The sequence below is a fragment of the Mustela lutreola genome, chromosome 12 (genome assembly GCF_030435805.1).
Source record: "Mustela lutreola isolate mMusLut2 chromosome 12, mMusLut2.pri, whole genome shotgun sequence".
In the NCBI taxonomy this organism is placed as follows: Eukaryota; Metazoa; Chordata; class Mammalia; order Carnivora; family Mustelidae; genus Mustela; species Mustela lutreola.
In genome coordinates this window covers 71241231-71259619 of record NC_081301.1, presented here as the reverse complement: position 1 = coordinate 71259619, position 18389 = coordinate 71241231, and the positions used below count along the sequence as shown (strand labels likewise).

Below are 18389 nucleotides of genomic sequence, written 5' to 3'. Positions count from 1 at the left end.
TTTCTAATCTTAATTTCTACTTTTCTCTTTTACTCTCCAACCTAAATGGAAAATCATTTTTTCTTGTCTATACCCAACCTTCTGTCTGTTCACTATCTTCTTTCCAAGTGGAATCCACCCCGCCCCCCACAACACACACACCAGGGTTTACCATCTAAAACCATTCTCCTTTATTTACTCAATCAGCAAATAATCACTGCTTTCTTACTATGTGACAGATACCATTCTATACTTTTAGAACAAAGTCTCTACTCTCATGGAACTTGTAGCCTAGATAGGAGGGAACAAGCAGACGGGGTGGGGGGAATCAGTATGTTGGGGAGTGAATAGCACCAAGAAAAATCAGTCAAAATAAGGAAAGTTGAGTGCCTGAGATAGGATGATGAGGAAGGCCTCTCAGATAAGGTGACATCTAAGCAGTGGCCTGAGAGAGATTCTAGAAGGAGCCATGTGGCTCTCCAAGGAAGAGCTGTGCAAACAGTTGCATACACTCTAGGGAGGAGGATGCTGGGTGCAGGAAAGTCACGCTATATTTGAAAGTTTCAAATGTGCAGAATAAAGAAGTAGACAGTTCAAATGCATTTAAAGGAGAATTTTCAGGAGATGAAAATCAAAGAAAGAAATACTTTTTAAAAGAAGTGTATATGACCAGTCCTTTGTTATTTGGTAAGCTGTAACACTGAAAAAAGGCATTACTTGCAGACCAGTCTCTTTTGCCAAGATCCTGTGATGGTGCTCAACTACTGGGTTTATGCTATTAGTGTGCAACCATGGAAATGAGTGTGAGGTGACCAGCATATTGGGAATTTACCGCAGGATTGTGGAAAAAGGTAAAAGAGACTTGAGGCTATGAAGGACTCCTTCTTTATTTCATTCATTTTTAATATATTTTATTTGTTTAATTTAATCCATTGAATGAAATGGATTATCTCCTTTAATCTTCAAAAAAAATTAAGTAGGAACTGTTAAAATCTCCATTTCTGGTGAAGTAAGGCTCAAATAAATAACTTCAGTGAAGCTAATGAGAGATGGAGTAGGGATGTCACCGCATTTCTGCAGGTCTTAAGGGTTAACTTGCTTCAAGTTCCCACAATCCTCACATGCTGACTTAAAGTCCTTGATCTGTTAACAGAATTAATTTACTCTGAAATTTGCGGACCACTGGCCTTGGGGAATAAAGGACCAGAATGTGCGTAGGCCACAGTGGCCAACAAGTCTGTTTGAAGCTCCCTTAGCTTTCTGATTAGTCCAGCAATCTTTCAGCAAAATGTTTTTCATTTTTAAGGTTATACAAATGACTTCACTGACCTCCCTCTACACATCTGTAGACCTCGCCCTCCTTTGCAGAAAGAACAGGGCACTCTCACACAACGCCTGGATACCAAGGACTCAGATGTTCCCGCACAACCCCCTCTGCGCACCACGGAACTAGAATTTCTTGCACAACCTCCAAGCATCAAGATAACTCTGTAGTTGGCATTACCAAGTCTACACGTAATCAAGAAATGTCACAGACCACTGCACTCCCTTTAAAAATCTCTTAGCCAAGCAGAAAGCTTGGAGTTGGCCTTTGGACAAGAGCCCACCTTCTCCCCACATGGCCAGCCTGCTGAATAAAGCTCATATTCCTTTACCATAAACATTCGTCTCTTGAGTATCGGCCTTTACAGCAATGGGCAGACGAACTTGGCTTTCAGTAACAGGGAGGCAAATTAGGTGGGATCTGGTATCGTTCTCTCTCAGGTCTCCAAACATTATGTATGCTTGGTGACAGAATACAAAGAAAGTATCCATTTATCCATAAATGTGAATGCTAGAAGTTTCCTAACTTTTATAAGAAAAATAATATAATTTATATTCTAGGAGAACTATGTGACCTATATATGCTTTAACATTTTTGTCCAATTCTCCCCCTATAAGCTCTGTGACACACCTTCTGTTACTCCAAATGTCCGGCGTAGGAAATCATAATCACACCAATGTGAAATGAGTCCACCTGGGTGACTGGACTGCTGCATGTGCTTGGAGCTCCATTCTCACCTTGTTCTTTCTCACATAAGCCAAGAAAGGAAACAGGGCCCATTTCAAAGTGTCCCACTTGTATTACTATTCCAACAGTGTGCTGGAATGTCTCCTCTAGAAACCTGGACTTGTACAAGGCTCTGGCATCTGTGAGCATCTGCCCAAGTCAGCGTTTCCCAGGGGCCTCTGCTGAAAGGCTGGAGCCACTTCACAGAACTCCAGCCAGTTCGACAGCCTGAACTGGGGTCTACCTGCTCTATTACCTGATGCAAAGGTGGGCAAGATGCCTCCCGGGTCCCTCGGTGTATGCTGCTGGATCCCATAGCTCCCACATAGGCATTTCTCTTTTGTGGATGAATGTTGAGTTTTAAATGTTTAACAGGGACAAAAACAAGAATACCATGCCACCACGCTGCTGCTGTCCCTCTCCATGGAGGCCTTCTTTAATACACATCTTCATCATAAGTGGTGGTGGAAAAACAACTCTGAATCACCTATGCAACTTTTAAGTAACTGTAATTATTTTGCCAAATTCACTGTTGATTTATACTATCCTTTCAGTAAATAAGATTTTTTTTCTTTTGCAATTGCATATGTGTACACCTGAGTTTTGAAACCCTTCAAAAAATATTTAAGCCCACAAATAAGTCTGTTTTCTCAAGTTAGGATGCTGTTGGCTGCTAGTAAAAACAACTCTAAACCAAACTGGCTTAAACAGGAAAAGGAAGTACGAGAGCACTGAAGTCCAGGAGAGGCTTGGTCTAGGGCCCAAACAAAACAACCTGAATGTGACCCTCTTTTTCTTTCTCTCAGCTCTGTTCCCTCAAGACTAACTTCACTCCCAGGCAGGCTGTCCTCCCAGATCCACAGTGACTAACAATAACTTCAGGGACTACCTAATTCATGTTCAGCAGGAAAGATAAAACCCACCTCCCCCCAATCAATCACACAAAAGTTGTAGGGCTGAATTTCCAGTGTGGGTTAAATGTCCATCTTGGCCAATCTCTGTGAGAGGTGATCTTGGTTAAGCCAAGCAGGACTAACCCCAGGACCGTGGTGTGGTAAGTCTCACCCAAGATGCACAATGCACAGCTGAGAAATGCATGCTACTGTAAGAACGTAAGAAAAGAGGGAGATGGATACTGGGAAAGCAATTAATAACTATGTGCCAAATGTGTAAATATAAACATTCAAAGAAACTGCAGGTTTTAGAAAGTCAAGCAAATAGAATACAGGTAGGAAAAAGAAACGAGTATGGTGTTTGTTATTTCAAAAGTAAAATCAAAACAATTATACAGGACTACCAATGTTTTGTCAGGGTAGAGCTGTGAAAGAGAAATCTCCTGCATCCCCAGCCTTGTCCCTGAATTTCACCTTGCCTCTACTGTCTTTCACTAGTTGCCCTTAAGAAATATGCTATTTTCCCTTTTAAATTACCATTCAAACTTGGACAATAATTCTTCCCCTACGTTTCAACATCTGAGCTGAGCCAGGCTAGTATTTTTAAATCCTAAAAAACACAAAAGCAAGTAAAAATGGAAATTACCAACAGTGTAGATTAATCCTGTTTCCAAAGCATCAGTGTCTGTCCCTTGGCTCACCAGTCTTTAGTGCAGTTGTTCAAGCACCAAACATAAACTGTCTCTTCTGACTCCCTTGCCTTACAACTTGGTATACATAATACCATCATTTCTGAAACCACTGGTTTCCTAAAAATTCAGGACACTCCCTGTTGAATACCTTGACAATGATGTGTTACACCAAAAATAACAAAACATACAACTTGGGGTTCACTCAAAACCCACTATTTATGAGATTTCAGTAAAAAGAAAACTCTCATGGAAGGGTTCAGCTTTTTTGGCTAATTGGATGAAATACCCACACATTAAAGAGGATGATCTACTCTACCCAATCTATTTAAAAGTTGATCACATTCAAAATTACCTCGCAGAAACCGAGACTAATGTATGACCAATTATCTTGGCACCACATAGTCCAGTCCAGTTGACACAAAAATTAACCATCAGAGATAGATGAAACCAACAGAGAGATTTAGGATTATATCTACACGCATAGAGACACTTGACTTACAACCAAGGTAGCACCAAACACCAGTGAGCAAAGAACTTTTCAGTAATGGTGTTGGGACAATGGGTATCCATGCAGAAGTGAAGTGAAAGTGGATGCCTACTTAGAGCACACAAAAAACAGTCACACCGACCTAAATGGGAAAAGCAAATCAGTATTCTTTTAGAAGCTAATATGGAAGGTGTTCATGACCTTGAAGTGGGGGAAATTTCTCTTACACTAAGACATAACATGTAGATAAGTTTAAACGTAACACACACAAAGGATTTCAATGACTTAGTATGAAGAGAGAGCATAAAATAATCTCAATAATTGTTATATTGATTATATGTTTAAATGATAGTATTTTTGATATACTGGGTTGCATAAAATATTATTAAAATTAATTTCACTTATTCTTTTCGTCTCCTAAAGCAGCTACTAGAAAATTCAAATTATCTATTTAGTATGTATTTTGTGTTGGACAGTCCTGCACTAGAGTGTTAGATATGAACGACCACCCATTCCTTCTTGAAATGCTGCTGGTTTTCTCCTTCTACACCTCTGACTCTGTTTCTGACCCACAGGGTAGCTTATTCCTGCACGCACTCCCTACTGACTCTGTTTCTGACCCGCAGGGTAGCTTATTCCTGCACTCACTCCCTAAATGCCAGTGTCTCCCAAGGTTGTCCAGAGGTTCTTTCCCATCCTCATGCTAGATGCCCTCCCTGGGCAATTTGACCCTCACCCAAGGCTCCAGTGTTCCCAAGCCCTGAGGACTGTCAGCCCTCTTCTGTGTAAATCAGCTCACTCTTCCAAGAACAGTACGTTCAACTCCACCTACACTTAAGTACATCTGCACTTTACCTGCTATTACATCTTTTGAATATTTACCTTATTCATATCATAAACCTGGCTCCTCTTCTCCATTTCATTCAGGGCTGCATGATTTCTCACCTTCATCACTAGGGTAGTTTCCAAAGCGCTATCCCACTCCCTTCCAAATCAATTACCTTTTGCTGTTAAGTTTCTAAAATTCAGTCCAAGTCAAACATTTTCTTGATTAAAATACTGCCTTCTGGGGCACCTGGGTGGCTCACTGGGTTAAGTCTCTGCCTTCGGCTCAGGTCATGATCTCGGGGTCCTGGGATTGAGCCCCGCATCAGGATCTCTGCTCAGCAGGGAGCCTCCTTCCCCGCCCCCGCCCCCGCCTGCCTCTCTGCCTACTTGTGATCTCTCTGTCAAATAAATAAAATCTTTTAAAAAAAAAAAATACTGCCTTCAAAATAAAGTAAAAACTTGTTTAAGATTTTATTTATTTTTTTGTCAGAGAGAGAAAGAGCACAAGCAGGAGAGCAGCAGGCAGAGGCAGAAGTAGGCTCCCAGCTGAGCAAGGATTCCCAGTGCCAGACTCGATCCCAGCACCCTGGGATCATGAGCTGAGCTGATCGCAGACGCTTAATCAACTGAGCCACCCAGTCATCCCCAAAACTTCTTATAATCATACATTAGGTTTCATGCTTCATCACCAGCAGTACAAAACCCCAAGCTCAACTATTATCTAAGTACCTACAGTTCCCTGAAAGGGGCACTGCTTTTTTTTTTTTTTTTTTAAGATTTTTAAAATTTATTTAAAAGAGCACATCTTTAGGTGTGCTCTTTCTGCTGACAGGAATATCCTTCCTAAAGCTCTATCCCTGCCCTCCTAGCCACCCTTCCAAACTCAGCTGGTGATATCACCTACTGTAGGACACATCTACAAAGCCCCAAGTCTGAGCGAGTGTCCTCTGTATTTCTATCACACCTATACATAGCTCTGGTTACCAGTCTATAAATTTCCTGATGGCATGAGTTAAGATTTTAAGTTAACCTTCCTGTGCTATATTTTATACGTATCTATTGATAAATGGACGCAGTATTAAATAAGAGAAAGCCACAGAATAAAATGCAAGGCTAGAAATTTTAAAATAGGCCAATAAAGTCATGTGTTTAAATGAAGAAAGTTGACCCAATGACCCTACAAATACTATTGGGTGGCCTATTTCAGGACTTAATGAACTAGCCAATACAAAAATATATCCAAAGTAATCATTAAAACATCAAAAGCAACAATTTAAAAAACTGAAGACTATATATGTTATTCTATTTCTATAGCTTTGTTTTTCAGACATTTTCTTCCCTAGTTCTACTTATCAGTTCCTTTCTTTAGCTCTTTAGTATAATTTACCTTCCAGTTAAAGTTTGCATCTTTCCTTCCCCAACCCAACCCTTTTTCACTTCTACTGTCCCTTCAATTCTGCTTTTAAATCTAACAGAAAAATATAAACACTGTCTTTGTCAGCTCTGTCAGCAATTTTGTATAAAACAAAGGAATGGTTAAAAAAGCAGTGAATGGAATGATATCACCAGTCAGACTGATAGACAAAACTGTATGCATTAATCTGGGTGGATGATTTCATAATACTAAGCAGCTAATCTGAACCATATGCATACTAAGTGGAGTCTGACAGGCATCAGCTAGTCCGTGGGGTTATTACAGCACGACAGTGGGGGGTATGAGAAAAGAACAGGCGAGATGCTGGTGGTGAGGGCAGCCACAGCCCAGCCTTACAGCATTTGCCAACTTGTGCCTGCCCTTCAAGAAAAAGCAGAAATAGACAGGGGGAATGCAGGAAGCTGTCAGCTATGCGGTCCAACACAGTCAAGGAACCAATTTGACGTGAGCAGCGGCAGCCAACGATTTATTCTGTGGTGCTAGTCTGAACACCCTGGCCTGGATACCAACTTCAGGTATAAAATAAAGACAGCAGCTCCCAGGGCACTTCTGAATTTTCATTTTACTACAGATTAGATCCTGAGAGAGAGAGAAATACTTAGACAGAAATTACATAAGTATTTAAACTAGGTTGATAAGGAGGAGCAATTTTTTTTGAAGGATAGCAAACGCTAGAAGGAAAGAGTGAACATTCTTTACATTACCTGAAAGCAACTTTTCAAAATCATGCAATATTAGGTCTTCCAGGTATGAAAAAGTTCACCCTAAAGACTGCTATCTTCTGGAACTCACAGTCAAGCAAAAATGAAATCTCTTGAATAACTACACCCAGCAAGATAATGGAACAGCGAAGACTATTTGAAAAAGTTCTAAAACATCACAGAACTGGACTGTCAAAGAAGCACCTTTTAATCAATTCAATGCAAAGCAGTACAGGGCAGGATTTACTCTTACCCGTGTCCAGGAGTTAAGTTTCGATTCTTCAGAATTCTGTGGTTCTTTATTAATTAGACAACATAAGCACCATATTAGAATTTTCTGACTTTCATCTGCAAAAAGGAAAACTAAAATAAGTAGGTTTAATCAAATAGGAAGAAAAGATAATCAGTATAAAAATTCTTTAAACACTGTATTTAAAGGAAATATATGTATTATATTTTAGGAAAATCTCAAACTACTAAATTCATGAAACAAACATCCAGGACCATCTGTGAAACTTAACTTCATGGGGTTTTTTTTATTCTTGTGGTTTTGGGATCACTTATGCTTAGCCCTTGTGTGGTCAATTCCCTTTCTTATACAGCAACAATTTTTAAAGCCAAAAGAGAATGAAAGAAACAACTAAAAGGACTGCACGTTTCCCAAGATTAGTTCTCTTAAAGCATATTTCAGACTGATAGTAATTTCAACCTTTTAAAGGCAATATAACTGTTCTAGGCAGTACTAAGGATTTCTGTCTTAATCTTTTAATCTTCTAGTTCCCCAAAACATCCTCACTTCTTAAAAAAAAAAATTAACGAAAGGATCGTTTTAAAACATATTCTGTTTTTCTAAATGGTTTGGATAAGATAGAAGACTCTGACATGTTCCTCATTCTTTAAAATTTAAAACTTTACCAAATATGTGATGAAAACGCTGAACTTTGAAATCTTATACTTGGCAAGAATATCTACTCAGTGAGCCATTTTCTTTTTCCTCGTTTGGTAACAGAGTCCATTCCAGTTGGAGATTTTACAACACAACTGAGAAGCAAGAATGATGCATAAAACTGAAGACATCAGTAACTACACAAGAGCCAACCAACCATGGCTTTCATCTAAAGGCCGTGGAGTGGCAGCTGAGGAAGGCCAGCACCAGGAACCAATTATCTGCAGAATCACCTGATACCCCTTACCCTCTCATCTTCTATGGTCTAAGAAACACAGCATTTCTAAGAGCTATGGGAACAAGAAATAAGGAAAATATCAACAAGAAATAAGGAAAATATAACCTTTTATAAAATATAAAAGCTACCCCTGCATTTTCAACCATATACTAAAGAACACTAATAGTAAATGTTTATTAAGCCTACTTTTCTCCCCTATAAACGTCATAAGTTTCTGCTCCCATAATAACATCTCTGGACAAACTTTATCAGGGATTATTCTGAGGGACATTCATTTTTTTCCTAGTTTTTAATGAGCTCAAATGTCTCACCGACTTGCCTATTACAGGTATATTTCATGAATCATGTCATTTAACCTCTGAAGATCCTAAGATTCTTCAGGCTCAACCAATGCCACTGATTTAAAATTTGACCACTGCACTTCCTGTGCTTTAAATATTAAAAGAAAGTCTAACTATCTTCATGTCACAGAGTGTCAGACACATCCAGTGATATGCTTACTACACAAGTGGCTTCCCCTGTTAGGGGAAAAAAAAAGCAACCCAATGGGACGGCGGGGAGGGGGAGAAAAAGAAAGAAAATAGTATTTTATGGAACTTAAGTTATCTAAAAGATGGAAATTTTCCCCAGGTGTTGAGTGAATCTGCACATTTAGTTCAACAAGTGTATAATTTTTCGAAATTGTCCCTAAAACAAAATAAGCCCATTAGCAGTGCATTTCAGTCCATTTCAGTACATTGACCCTGGGCAAGGGAAGGCACCTCCTAAAGGCTGGGTGAACATTTCTCTGGCTGCTCTTTGTTTTTGTTTTTGTTTTGTTTTGAGGGACAATTTCGGAAGCCATCACTTGTTATTCACGAGTGCCACCAACGCTCACTGCAGGGAGAAGGCATCTGTCAGGTTCCTCTCTGAGGCTCCTAGATTCAGAGTGGACATCCTGCAGTCCAGTTGAGTGAGATGGGAAAACACCTGGGATTCACCATGCAAAGAGTCACTGCCACCAGTTCTTCATGAAAATTTGGATTCTAAAAATGAGTGGAAGGGGAAAAAATATGCCAGCATATATTTGCCACATATTTTTTTGTATCCTGAGCTAGTATTCCAAATGAAAACTAAATTAATTCTTCAAAATTCTTTTAAAATTCCTTAATCTACAATTTAAAAGAATGAAGATAGCATTTTTTTAAGACAATAAATATTTGTTATTTTAAGCTGCCAAGTTTGGGGGCAGATTTTTATATAGCAATAAATACCAAATAGTGAGGTTATAGCTGTTATGCTTAATCCTGAGGGCAGCCATAATTCCAAGAAATTGAAAGCAGTAAACTTATGTAGAGAACACACCCGAATAAAAGGTATTCCCTCCCTTTCCATTACCTGTTTTTTCTCTCCTCTTCAGGTATCTTTTCATTTCCAAATCTTTCCTCCTTCTTTATTATCCTTATTTCTGATCCAATTCTCACCTAGCATTATCAGAGACTTAACTTCTTTCTTTGATGGAAACTGTCACCTTTCCTGTATTTAAGGTTACTTTCATATTATAAAACCATAAGAAAAGACCCTCTCCTGACCAAAAGTACCCAACTAGCAAAACAACAATAGTAACACAGGCAAGAGTTAATTCATCCTGGAGTTCTGTTGTCTGTCAGTCTTCACTAAGCTCAGAACCCAAGGCACACCTCAAACAGGAAGCTGAAATTTAACAGATAATTCAAAACATAACCGAGGCACTGAAACAAAAAGAGATGAAGGATTTGTTTCTGGCTGTCAGAGGGGGCCAATGTAATGGGGAGAGGTGCTACGGAATGATCACACACAGATACAAGTTTAAAGCTACAGGGAGAAATCAGTCCAGTCTCCTGCTTTTACAAATAAGGAATCTGAAACCTAGCGAATCTGGTGGCTCATCTCAGAAAGTCCCATTTCATCTACTGTTCTCTAAGAGTCAGCCCCAGTTCGACCTCCCCTGAAAAACTCTCCTTTAACTCTCAGCTCCCTGTTCAGAGCTCCATTAACACAAACCATTTCTGAGTCAGGCTGATCTGCTGGGGTCTCTTTTCTCTGTGACTGGATGCTTCCAGTGAGAGAAATCATGGCCATGTTTTCATAGGCTTCGCACATTAAAAAAAAAAAAAAAAATGCTTAGTAAGTATCTGTCCAGTGAATATATATATTCATGTGAGGCAATAAACCTCAACTGTACACCTTCAGATGTGCCTGCTCTCCTCTATGCTAGGCCCTGAATGACAAAAACAAGTAAAACCACAGTCCCTGCTCTCAAGAAGTATTCAGTCCTCCAGGACATCAGACAGGCAAATCGATAATTACAAAAGGGTGCAGTAAGTGTTAGAATTCAGGGAGATGCGATCAGCTATGGGGACACTAAGAGAAGTTCCTAATTCAGCTCCAGCAAAACTATTTCAAAGAAAGTTTAAAAGGACAGAAGATGAAAACAGAGCTCCAGGCAAAGGAGTGACATGTCACAAGCCCTGACATCACATGCCTTCCAGTCACTGTTAGTAACTCAACTCAACCTGACTACCATGTGTGTGGTGTGGTTGTGGAGGATTACACAGGAAATGAGGCTAGAGGCAGGAGGTCAAGAAAGGAACATCTACCCCAAAGTGTCCCCAAATTCCTCTTCACCTTGGTTAAAACTACAGTTAAAACTACATCCACAAAGAACGTCAGGGCCATGTAAGGATTAGGACACTGAAGAATGATTTTATGCATGGAAAAAGGTAGAATGTGAGTTAACATGAAATTGTTAAACAAGAAATTATTTCATTATTATAACCATTTCACAATGAATTAAAAATGAGGTTTGATAATCATCTGGAAGAGTCTACTCTATAACACATGTTCTATTTTCTTACTAATATGCATATGTATAGGTGTGTCTATGTACATGTGTGTGAGATAATCTATGTGAACATATATGGACAAGAAAAGAATGTCACCTTTTTTTGTTTTTTATTTTTTAAGATTTCATTTATTTATTTGAGAGATAGTGAAAGCAAGAGAGAGCACAGAGGGAGAGGAGAGGGAGAAGCAGACCCTCTGACTTGCCGCTGAACAGAGAGCCCAATGTGGAACCCGTTCCCAGGACCCTGAGGTAATGACCTGAGCAGAAAGCAGATGCTTAATTGACTGAGTCACCCAGGCGACCAGGATGCCATCTTTCTAATGGAACAATGAATAAACCTTAATAGTTATTTTGTAAACAATGGGACAAAATTTATCATTTGAAGCTCTGTATTTTGTTAAACAATGCATAGATTAAAATTATTATTAGAAGTTTGTATTTTGAGAAGACAGGCTTTGGAGTCTTACCAAATGCTAAGATAAAAGGATTCCAGCAAGTTTTTGCCAAGAGTTGACCAATTGTGGGGAACCTTTCAATGATCGTATTTGAATCCTATAGAAGAAAAATATGTTTTGGTCAATAAAAGGACACCACACATCTTAGAGAGTTAAACTGATACTATAGGTTGAAGGAGTCTGAATATTTAGTATATTTCAGAAAAGTGGGAATTTCAAATAAAATTTAACAAGTAACCACCTTACTTCATCCTTAAACCATACCACCAAAACTTGAAGATGTACAGCACATTTACATAAAATCAAGCTTCTTATAAAATTACCTTTATTTTATTTATACTTAGGAAACGCCAATTTGTTTAAAAATATAAAAGAATGTATACCAGTGAACAAAATATTGTGGGTTTTTTTTTACTCCACCATAAGAAAGGTTCCTAACTCAACTTTAGTAGGGCTATTTCAAAGAAGGCTTGGGAGGACAAGAACTCTAGAACTTGTAAAAAGAAACAAAAGCAGCTACAGGATAAAGATATACATCTCTGTTTATGACTATTTTGGTTACCAAATGCGAAATGACATCATACTTACTCTACAATAATCTGAGACCAGATCAAGCAAATAGAAAACAGCTTAAGATTAAACAATCTACATGCTATTGTAGCATGCATAACTGGCCCTCTTCCCACTTCTTTACCTTTCAAGAAAATTCAAAAATAAGACCTAAATGAGGTAACATGTATATAAGCTGAAATGTAAGCTGCTGCACCAATAAATTCTTCACATTTGTCTTAGCATCAAGGCCAATCCTAGACTTTCTGGGACCAATTTAAAGCCAAGCTGCAGAAATCCAATTACAGAAAAACAATTTTAAAAGGTAGTGTCAGTTGCTCATACAGACTCTATCTTTCCTTCTAGTTGCTAAAAACACATGAACTCATATCGTCAACATGAGTAATTCTTCGAATTTCTGACTTGCTTTTTTTAAGGGAAGTTTTCCTTTGTTATATTTTTTATAACAAAAGAACATCTATGTTAAATGAAAATTTCACTTTTCATTTTGAATTTAGAAAGTAAGTATAAAACAAATAATATTTTCATAACATAAAAGCATGTTAATTTATTAAAATATCCATTGTAGTAAAAATGGGAAATGTCAAAACAAAAAAATATCAAATTTAAACACATTATACAACAGCAGTGAAGACACTCAAAACCTTAATATTCACCAGAAAAGACCACTTGAAATATTCAAAAGAAGAGATCTTATTATTTATCATCTCATGGTAGAACCAACTTTAGGACAGCATTAAAGAAAGGGTAAGCATTGGGGTGCCTGGGTGGCTCAGTCAGTTAAGTGTTCTACTGATTTTGGCTCAGGTCATGATTTCAGATTGTGAGGTCAAGCCCAGCATTGTGCTTCACTCTGGGCATGGAGCCTGCTTAAGATTTTCTCTCTTCCTCTCCCCATCTTTTCTCCCTCTCTTAAAAACGGGGTGGGGGGGTGGGGGGGAAGCACTTGGGAAAACTCTTCAATATTTAAAAAATGCAAAGGCATTTAAAAGAATCCCAATTATTACCTGACAACAAGTGTCAAAATCTTGTTTTTTAAAAAAACAACTTTACTGGTCAGGAAGTCCCATATGACAATGTAACTAATCGAGAAGATTTAAATCGTAAGAAATCAGAGGTCAGGAAACAGCCCCCTGTCTGTATTACCTATGGATAATTTGTCTTTCCAACCCAACAATATATCGGGTCAATACCACAAGTCCCTGACCCCAGATAACATTCAGGCTTAGTTAAATGTAGTAGAGATTTGTTATTTTGGTCTACCACTTACCATCTCTTTCAAAACTTCATACATCTGCCTCAGGAACTCCTGAAATCGAGGCAGGTGAAGGCAGGTATCTTGCTGGGTTTCCAAAGTAGAGGCCTGGTCCCACACAGAAAGCTTCTGCATCCAAAACTGATAATCAGAAGAAAAGCCTACTGAATCTTGAGCCATCTTTGAAAAAGGGAAAAGGTGATGGACCTTCACAGTGGCCTGCCAAGCACTGAAAGAAACAGTGAGCACACATCAAATCTAGAAGAAAGGGGGAAAATGAAACATTTTTAAAAGGATTTTTATTGGTTATTTCATATTCCACTGATGAGTGAAAGGGGGAATATAAGGGACTAAAATAGAATGCCTTCGATGGAGTCATCATTGAATTATTTTAAAACGTGTCACCCAGCTGTAGCTCCAATTCTCACCATCTGAACTTTTATCATGAGTAATATTCCACTAGAAGTCATTATACCTTCACAGACACATGCTAATTATACACAGAAAGCACACAGCTGATAATACTTTATATCTTCTTTTTAAGATTGAGCTATTTTTAAATGTTCTGAAGTTCATTTGGGTATTTTAATGTAATAGGAAATCAAAAACATCCTCGGGTGTTTAATAATAGGCTGTGTCTAAAAATGTTTTTGAAGTTTTCATGTTTTATATGCATTTCTGGCTTCTCATTAAGGTGTTCGAGAAATTCGCTATGCATTACTGTCTACTGAAATTTCTTTCCAGTCTCTCTTCACTTTTTAGGAAAAGTAAAATAATTCATTCCACATGCATAATTTTGAGCAACCTATTTGATTAAAGACTAGTATATATGCTTGATCTCAATTAATTCACAAGAAGAAATCATATTTTAGTAAAATATGAAAAACTATAATTATTGAGGAGGTGTACTAGTCCTAAAGGACAGAACATCGTCCATAAACGTGACTTACCACACCTGAAGTACATGTTAGAAAGAACTGGGGAGTGGCGCAGTGAGAATGAGCCTCAGGCAGAGCTGGCTAAATAAACCCAGGTGTCCCCCCACCATCCCAGCTCCTCACCATCCTCACCCATAAGAAGCACACCGGGCAGAAGAGGGAGGGCTGCTTCTCAACTGTGCAGGCTTTTACAAGGCCTCTGACTTTCTTGGGACAGGGATGATACTCAGCTATATGATTTCAAAAGACAGCTCTGCAAAAGGTGAGCTTAAACGTTCAGCAGCAATAATTAACAGATAAAATGGTCCCAATTAACCAAAAACAACAACAAAGGAGGTTTCATTATTAAAGAAGAAAATCAAAATACTTAAGGAGGTCATACAATTTGGTTGCAGTACACAAAACTAGAGCAGGAAGGTGGAAATTTTTAAATAGTACTAAAAATTTGATCTTAAGTAGGACCATGAGGGAAAAAAAGGTATAATCATGGGGGAAATACATGCATCCTGTCAAATGACACATAATAACCAAAAATTTATTCCTTCTCCCTGAATCCTCCCTTTCTCTCATTCTCCTTCTTATCCAAGCCATCACCAACACCTGTCAATTCTACTCCTAAAATAAAAAAGCATGATTTCACTCAACTTATCCACTTCTTCCTAATTCCACTGCTGCATCCCATCCCATTCCCATCCATTTCTTCCCACCCATCCATCTCCAGTTCCTTCTCTGCAGTCCACAAAAACAACTTTCCCAAATGAGAATCACACCCAGCACACTCCTGCTTAAAACCTCCCCCCAACTTCAAAAGCTTCCTGCGAAAGAAATCCTGACTCCCTGTAGGAAAGATCCTAGCTCCTTCCTGCAATCTTTGAAGTCTTGCAAAAACTTAGCTCTGGCACCTGCTCTCTTTTCCTACCTATGCCACCACTCCTCCACTGCGTACCATCTGGTCCAGGCCTCTCATCCGTTCCACCAACACGTGGAACCCTTTCCTACATTACTGCTTTCTGCTCCTTCCTCCCCACCTCCTATCCCATCAGTAGTTATTTGCTCACTTAGTTACTCCTTCCTCTACCTGTATATAAATTCCCTGTCTCCTAGAATTTAACAGATGCCTGGCAAACAATAAATATTAGATAAAGAAATAAATAATTCACTGCTACTTTTCAAAGTATAGTTCTAAACTAAACACCATAACAAAATGCCTTTTCAGATATAGCAATTGAACTTTTAAAAGGTAACTTCCCCAGAAAAAAAATTTTTAAGGTATATCTATGTGAAATTTTATTAATATCCCATTTTAGAAATACAGTAATAGCTTATACACACATATCCTTACTATGCTCTTGACAATATGTTAAGTGGTTTACACACAGTAGCTAATTTAATCCTGTAAGCAACCCTATGAAATGGGTACTATCATTATCCTCATTTTACAGAAGCACAGAGAAATTACGTAATTCCCCAAAGTAAGATTACATAAAAGCCCAAAGGAAGTAACTGCTAGGAAATAGCAGAGCTACAGGTTGTGGGATCTGATTCACAGAGTCTAGCTCTAAAGTCTGTGCCTTCAACAAGGAAATAAACCGAAGAAACAAATTAATGGATTTCTTACATAGTTCACACAGTTCTAGGTGAGGCCTTTTTAGATATCTGGAGACACTAAACCGAAGACCTTTTTGGTAGAAGAGACAGAAAACATCATTTTATTACTGCCAAATTACAAACAACATTTTGCTTAGCAACAGGAATACATCTGATGGTTTTAAATGGAAACAGCTTTAGGGATCATGCAGCCATGGTCCTGAGGGGCTGTTCTACAGCCTGTCTGGGGGGAGATGGTCATGACTGGGAAACAAGGGTGACCTGATTGTGATGCTTAGCAGTGGGAGTGCTGCTGGCATTTAGTGCCCAGGAGCCAGGGATGCTGAGCATACTGCAATGCATCGGTTCAGCAGTGCACGAAAAACGGCCTTCCCCCAAAGGCCAATGACACCCCTACTGAGAAATGATGACCTAATCCAAACACTCTGGAATGGGCATCTGTTGACTATGCCTGTTGAGCATTCCTCCTCCCTTCTTTTGATTACAACACCTTACTGTCCCTTAAGGAAAGAACTCCTCCATTCCCCAAGTCTTGGTGAGCCTATTAATCAAGGCACCTTGTGCCATCCGTGAGAGGTGAAATTATGATTCAAGTTAGGCAAACCAGACCCTGTGCTGGGAATCTGAATCTTGAAGAGAATGATATAAGGATGGAACTAAGTCATTTCAAAGACTCACTCAGTCTAGATCCAAAGGACCCTACATCATGTCCTTATATTAACAAAGTATAGCCTTCTAGCTCTCTATTTTTTTTTTTTAAGATTTTATTTTTGGAGTGCCTGGGTGGCTCAGTTGATTAAGCATCTGCCTTTAGCTCAGGTCATGATCTAGGATCGAGGCCAGCATTAGGCTCCTTGTTCAGCAGGGAACCTGCTTCTCCCTCTCCCTCTGCCTGCCACTCCCCCTGCTTGTGCTCTCTCTCTCTCTCACCAAATGGATGAATAAAATCTTTAAATTAAAAAAAAAAAAAGATTTTATTTTTAAGTAATCTCTATACCCATTGTGGGCTCGAACTCACAACCCTGAGCTGAGATCAAGAGTTGCACGTTCCACCCACTGAGCCAGCCAGGCGCCCCTCAGCTTGCTCTTTAATTCTGTCCACTACCCAGGGCTTTCTGCAAAATCCTTTTTTTCCCCCTTAAATTAACCACTGTTGGTTTCTGTGGTTTCAAGAAAACAAAACAAAAAAAAGCAACTACAAACTGATATAGTTTCACATATACTGATATAACATCTAATATAAACCAGATAGTGGGCTGCAGGCAACAAACCTTTGAAGAAAGAAGAGGAATTTAGAAATGGTCACTGGGCCAAATCATGGAAAACGGCAGGGAAACTTCTGTTCATATTAGGGTATTAGAAACCAGAAGTCCATGGAACAAGAAGGTAATACAGGTCAATGAGGTATCGCCTATGATCAGGGACCCTACCTTGTTATAACCTTCTAGTAGGAATGGCCATGTGAAAGACTGGATTATCAAAAAATGATATCTGATAATCTGTAAAAAAAAAAAAAAAAAACCAAAAACAAAAAAACAGCAAAACAAAACAAAAAAAACAAACCGTCTTTTCAACCAGGAAGCCAGTTGGTCTTAGTCAATGATATTGCGCTACAAAGACACAATCAAATGGTGACTCCAACTCAAAAGCTGTACTTTCAGATGTGGACCCTACTGGAGAAAACTAATACCACCCCAGGCACCTAGAATGCAGTTATGAAGCTGGTAATTAATGCATTTCTCCATTGGGATAACTTGAGGACATGTGAAAGTGGTCTGAACCGCTTTCACCTCCCTTAGAGGTATCAACTCAGAACACAGTGTATTACACTAGTCTACCATATTGAAGTTATCAGGCTGACAGAACTAAGAAGAGATTAAGAAGACACAGGTGCCTTGCATGTATTTCAGATAGTGGGATATAAATCCCATGAATATACAGGGCCTGCCACTTCAGGACATTTCTTGCAATCCAAGCATCTGTACCAAGTCAGGATATGCCCTTTAAAATAAGGATAAACAACAAACTAGTACCAGTGGTTGCCTCCAATGTGGACCAGATAGCTGGATAAGCGCAGAAAACAAACGTGGGTTTTACTGTCCACCTTTTTTGCATCTTTTCAAAACATTTGGCTGACATCTCTGGGACTCATGAACATAAACTCACATGGGTTTTAGACCATTTATCTGCTTCTACCTATTTTCTGGCAGTGAGAAATATGAGTAGGACCCAGAGCAAGAATCACTGCACAGTTGATTCATGCTAAAGTGCTCTGCCACTTGGCACACATGTCCCAGCAGATCCAATGGTGTTTAAAGTGTGTATGGAAGATCTGGATTCTGGGCAGAGCCAATAGCAGGCCTCAGTGACTGGACTGACTGTCCAAGCCACAGAGCTGGGTGTGCCCAGCAGTACTCTATCATCATGTGCAAATTATGCCTTCTTGAG

General features: G+C 39.0%; 1 protein-coding gene across 2 annotated transcripts in view; it reads right to left on the bottom strand.

Moving 5' to 3' along the window:
* The window catches only part of FANCC (FA complementation group C), a 280958-nt gene that overhangs the window by 167298 nt on the left and 95271 nt on the right, over positions 1-18389 (bottom strand). Inside the window, exons 3-5 of one of the 2 annotated variants that reach the window (XM_059141676.1) lie at positions 13411-13653; positions 11583-11667; positions 7319-7413 (exon numbers count right to left, since the gene is read on the bottom strand). In XM_059141676.1, coding sequence (XP_058997659.1) covers positions 7319-7413; positions 11583-11667; positions 13411-13575 — 345 coding nt within the window. In that variant the 5' untranslated portion in view covers positions 13576-13653. The remainder of the gene's footprint in view (positions 1-7318; positions 7414-11582; positions 11668-13410; positions 13654-18389) is intronic. The other variant, XM_059141675.1, reaches the window with a different exon arrangement.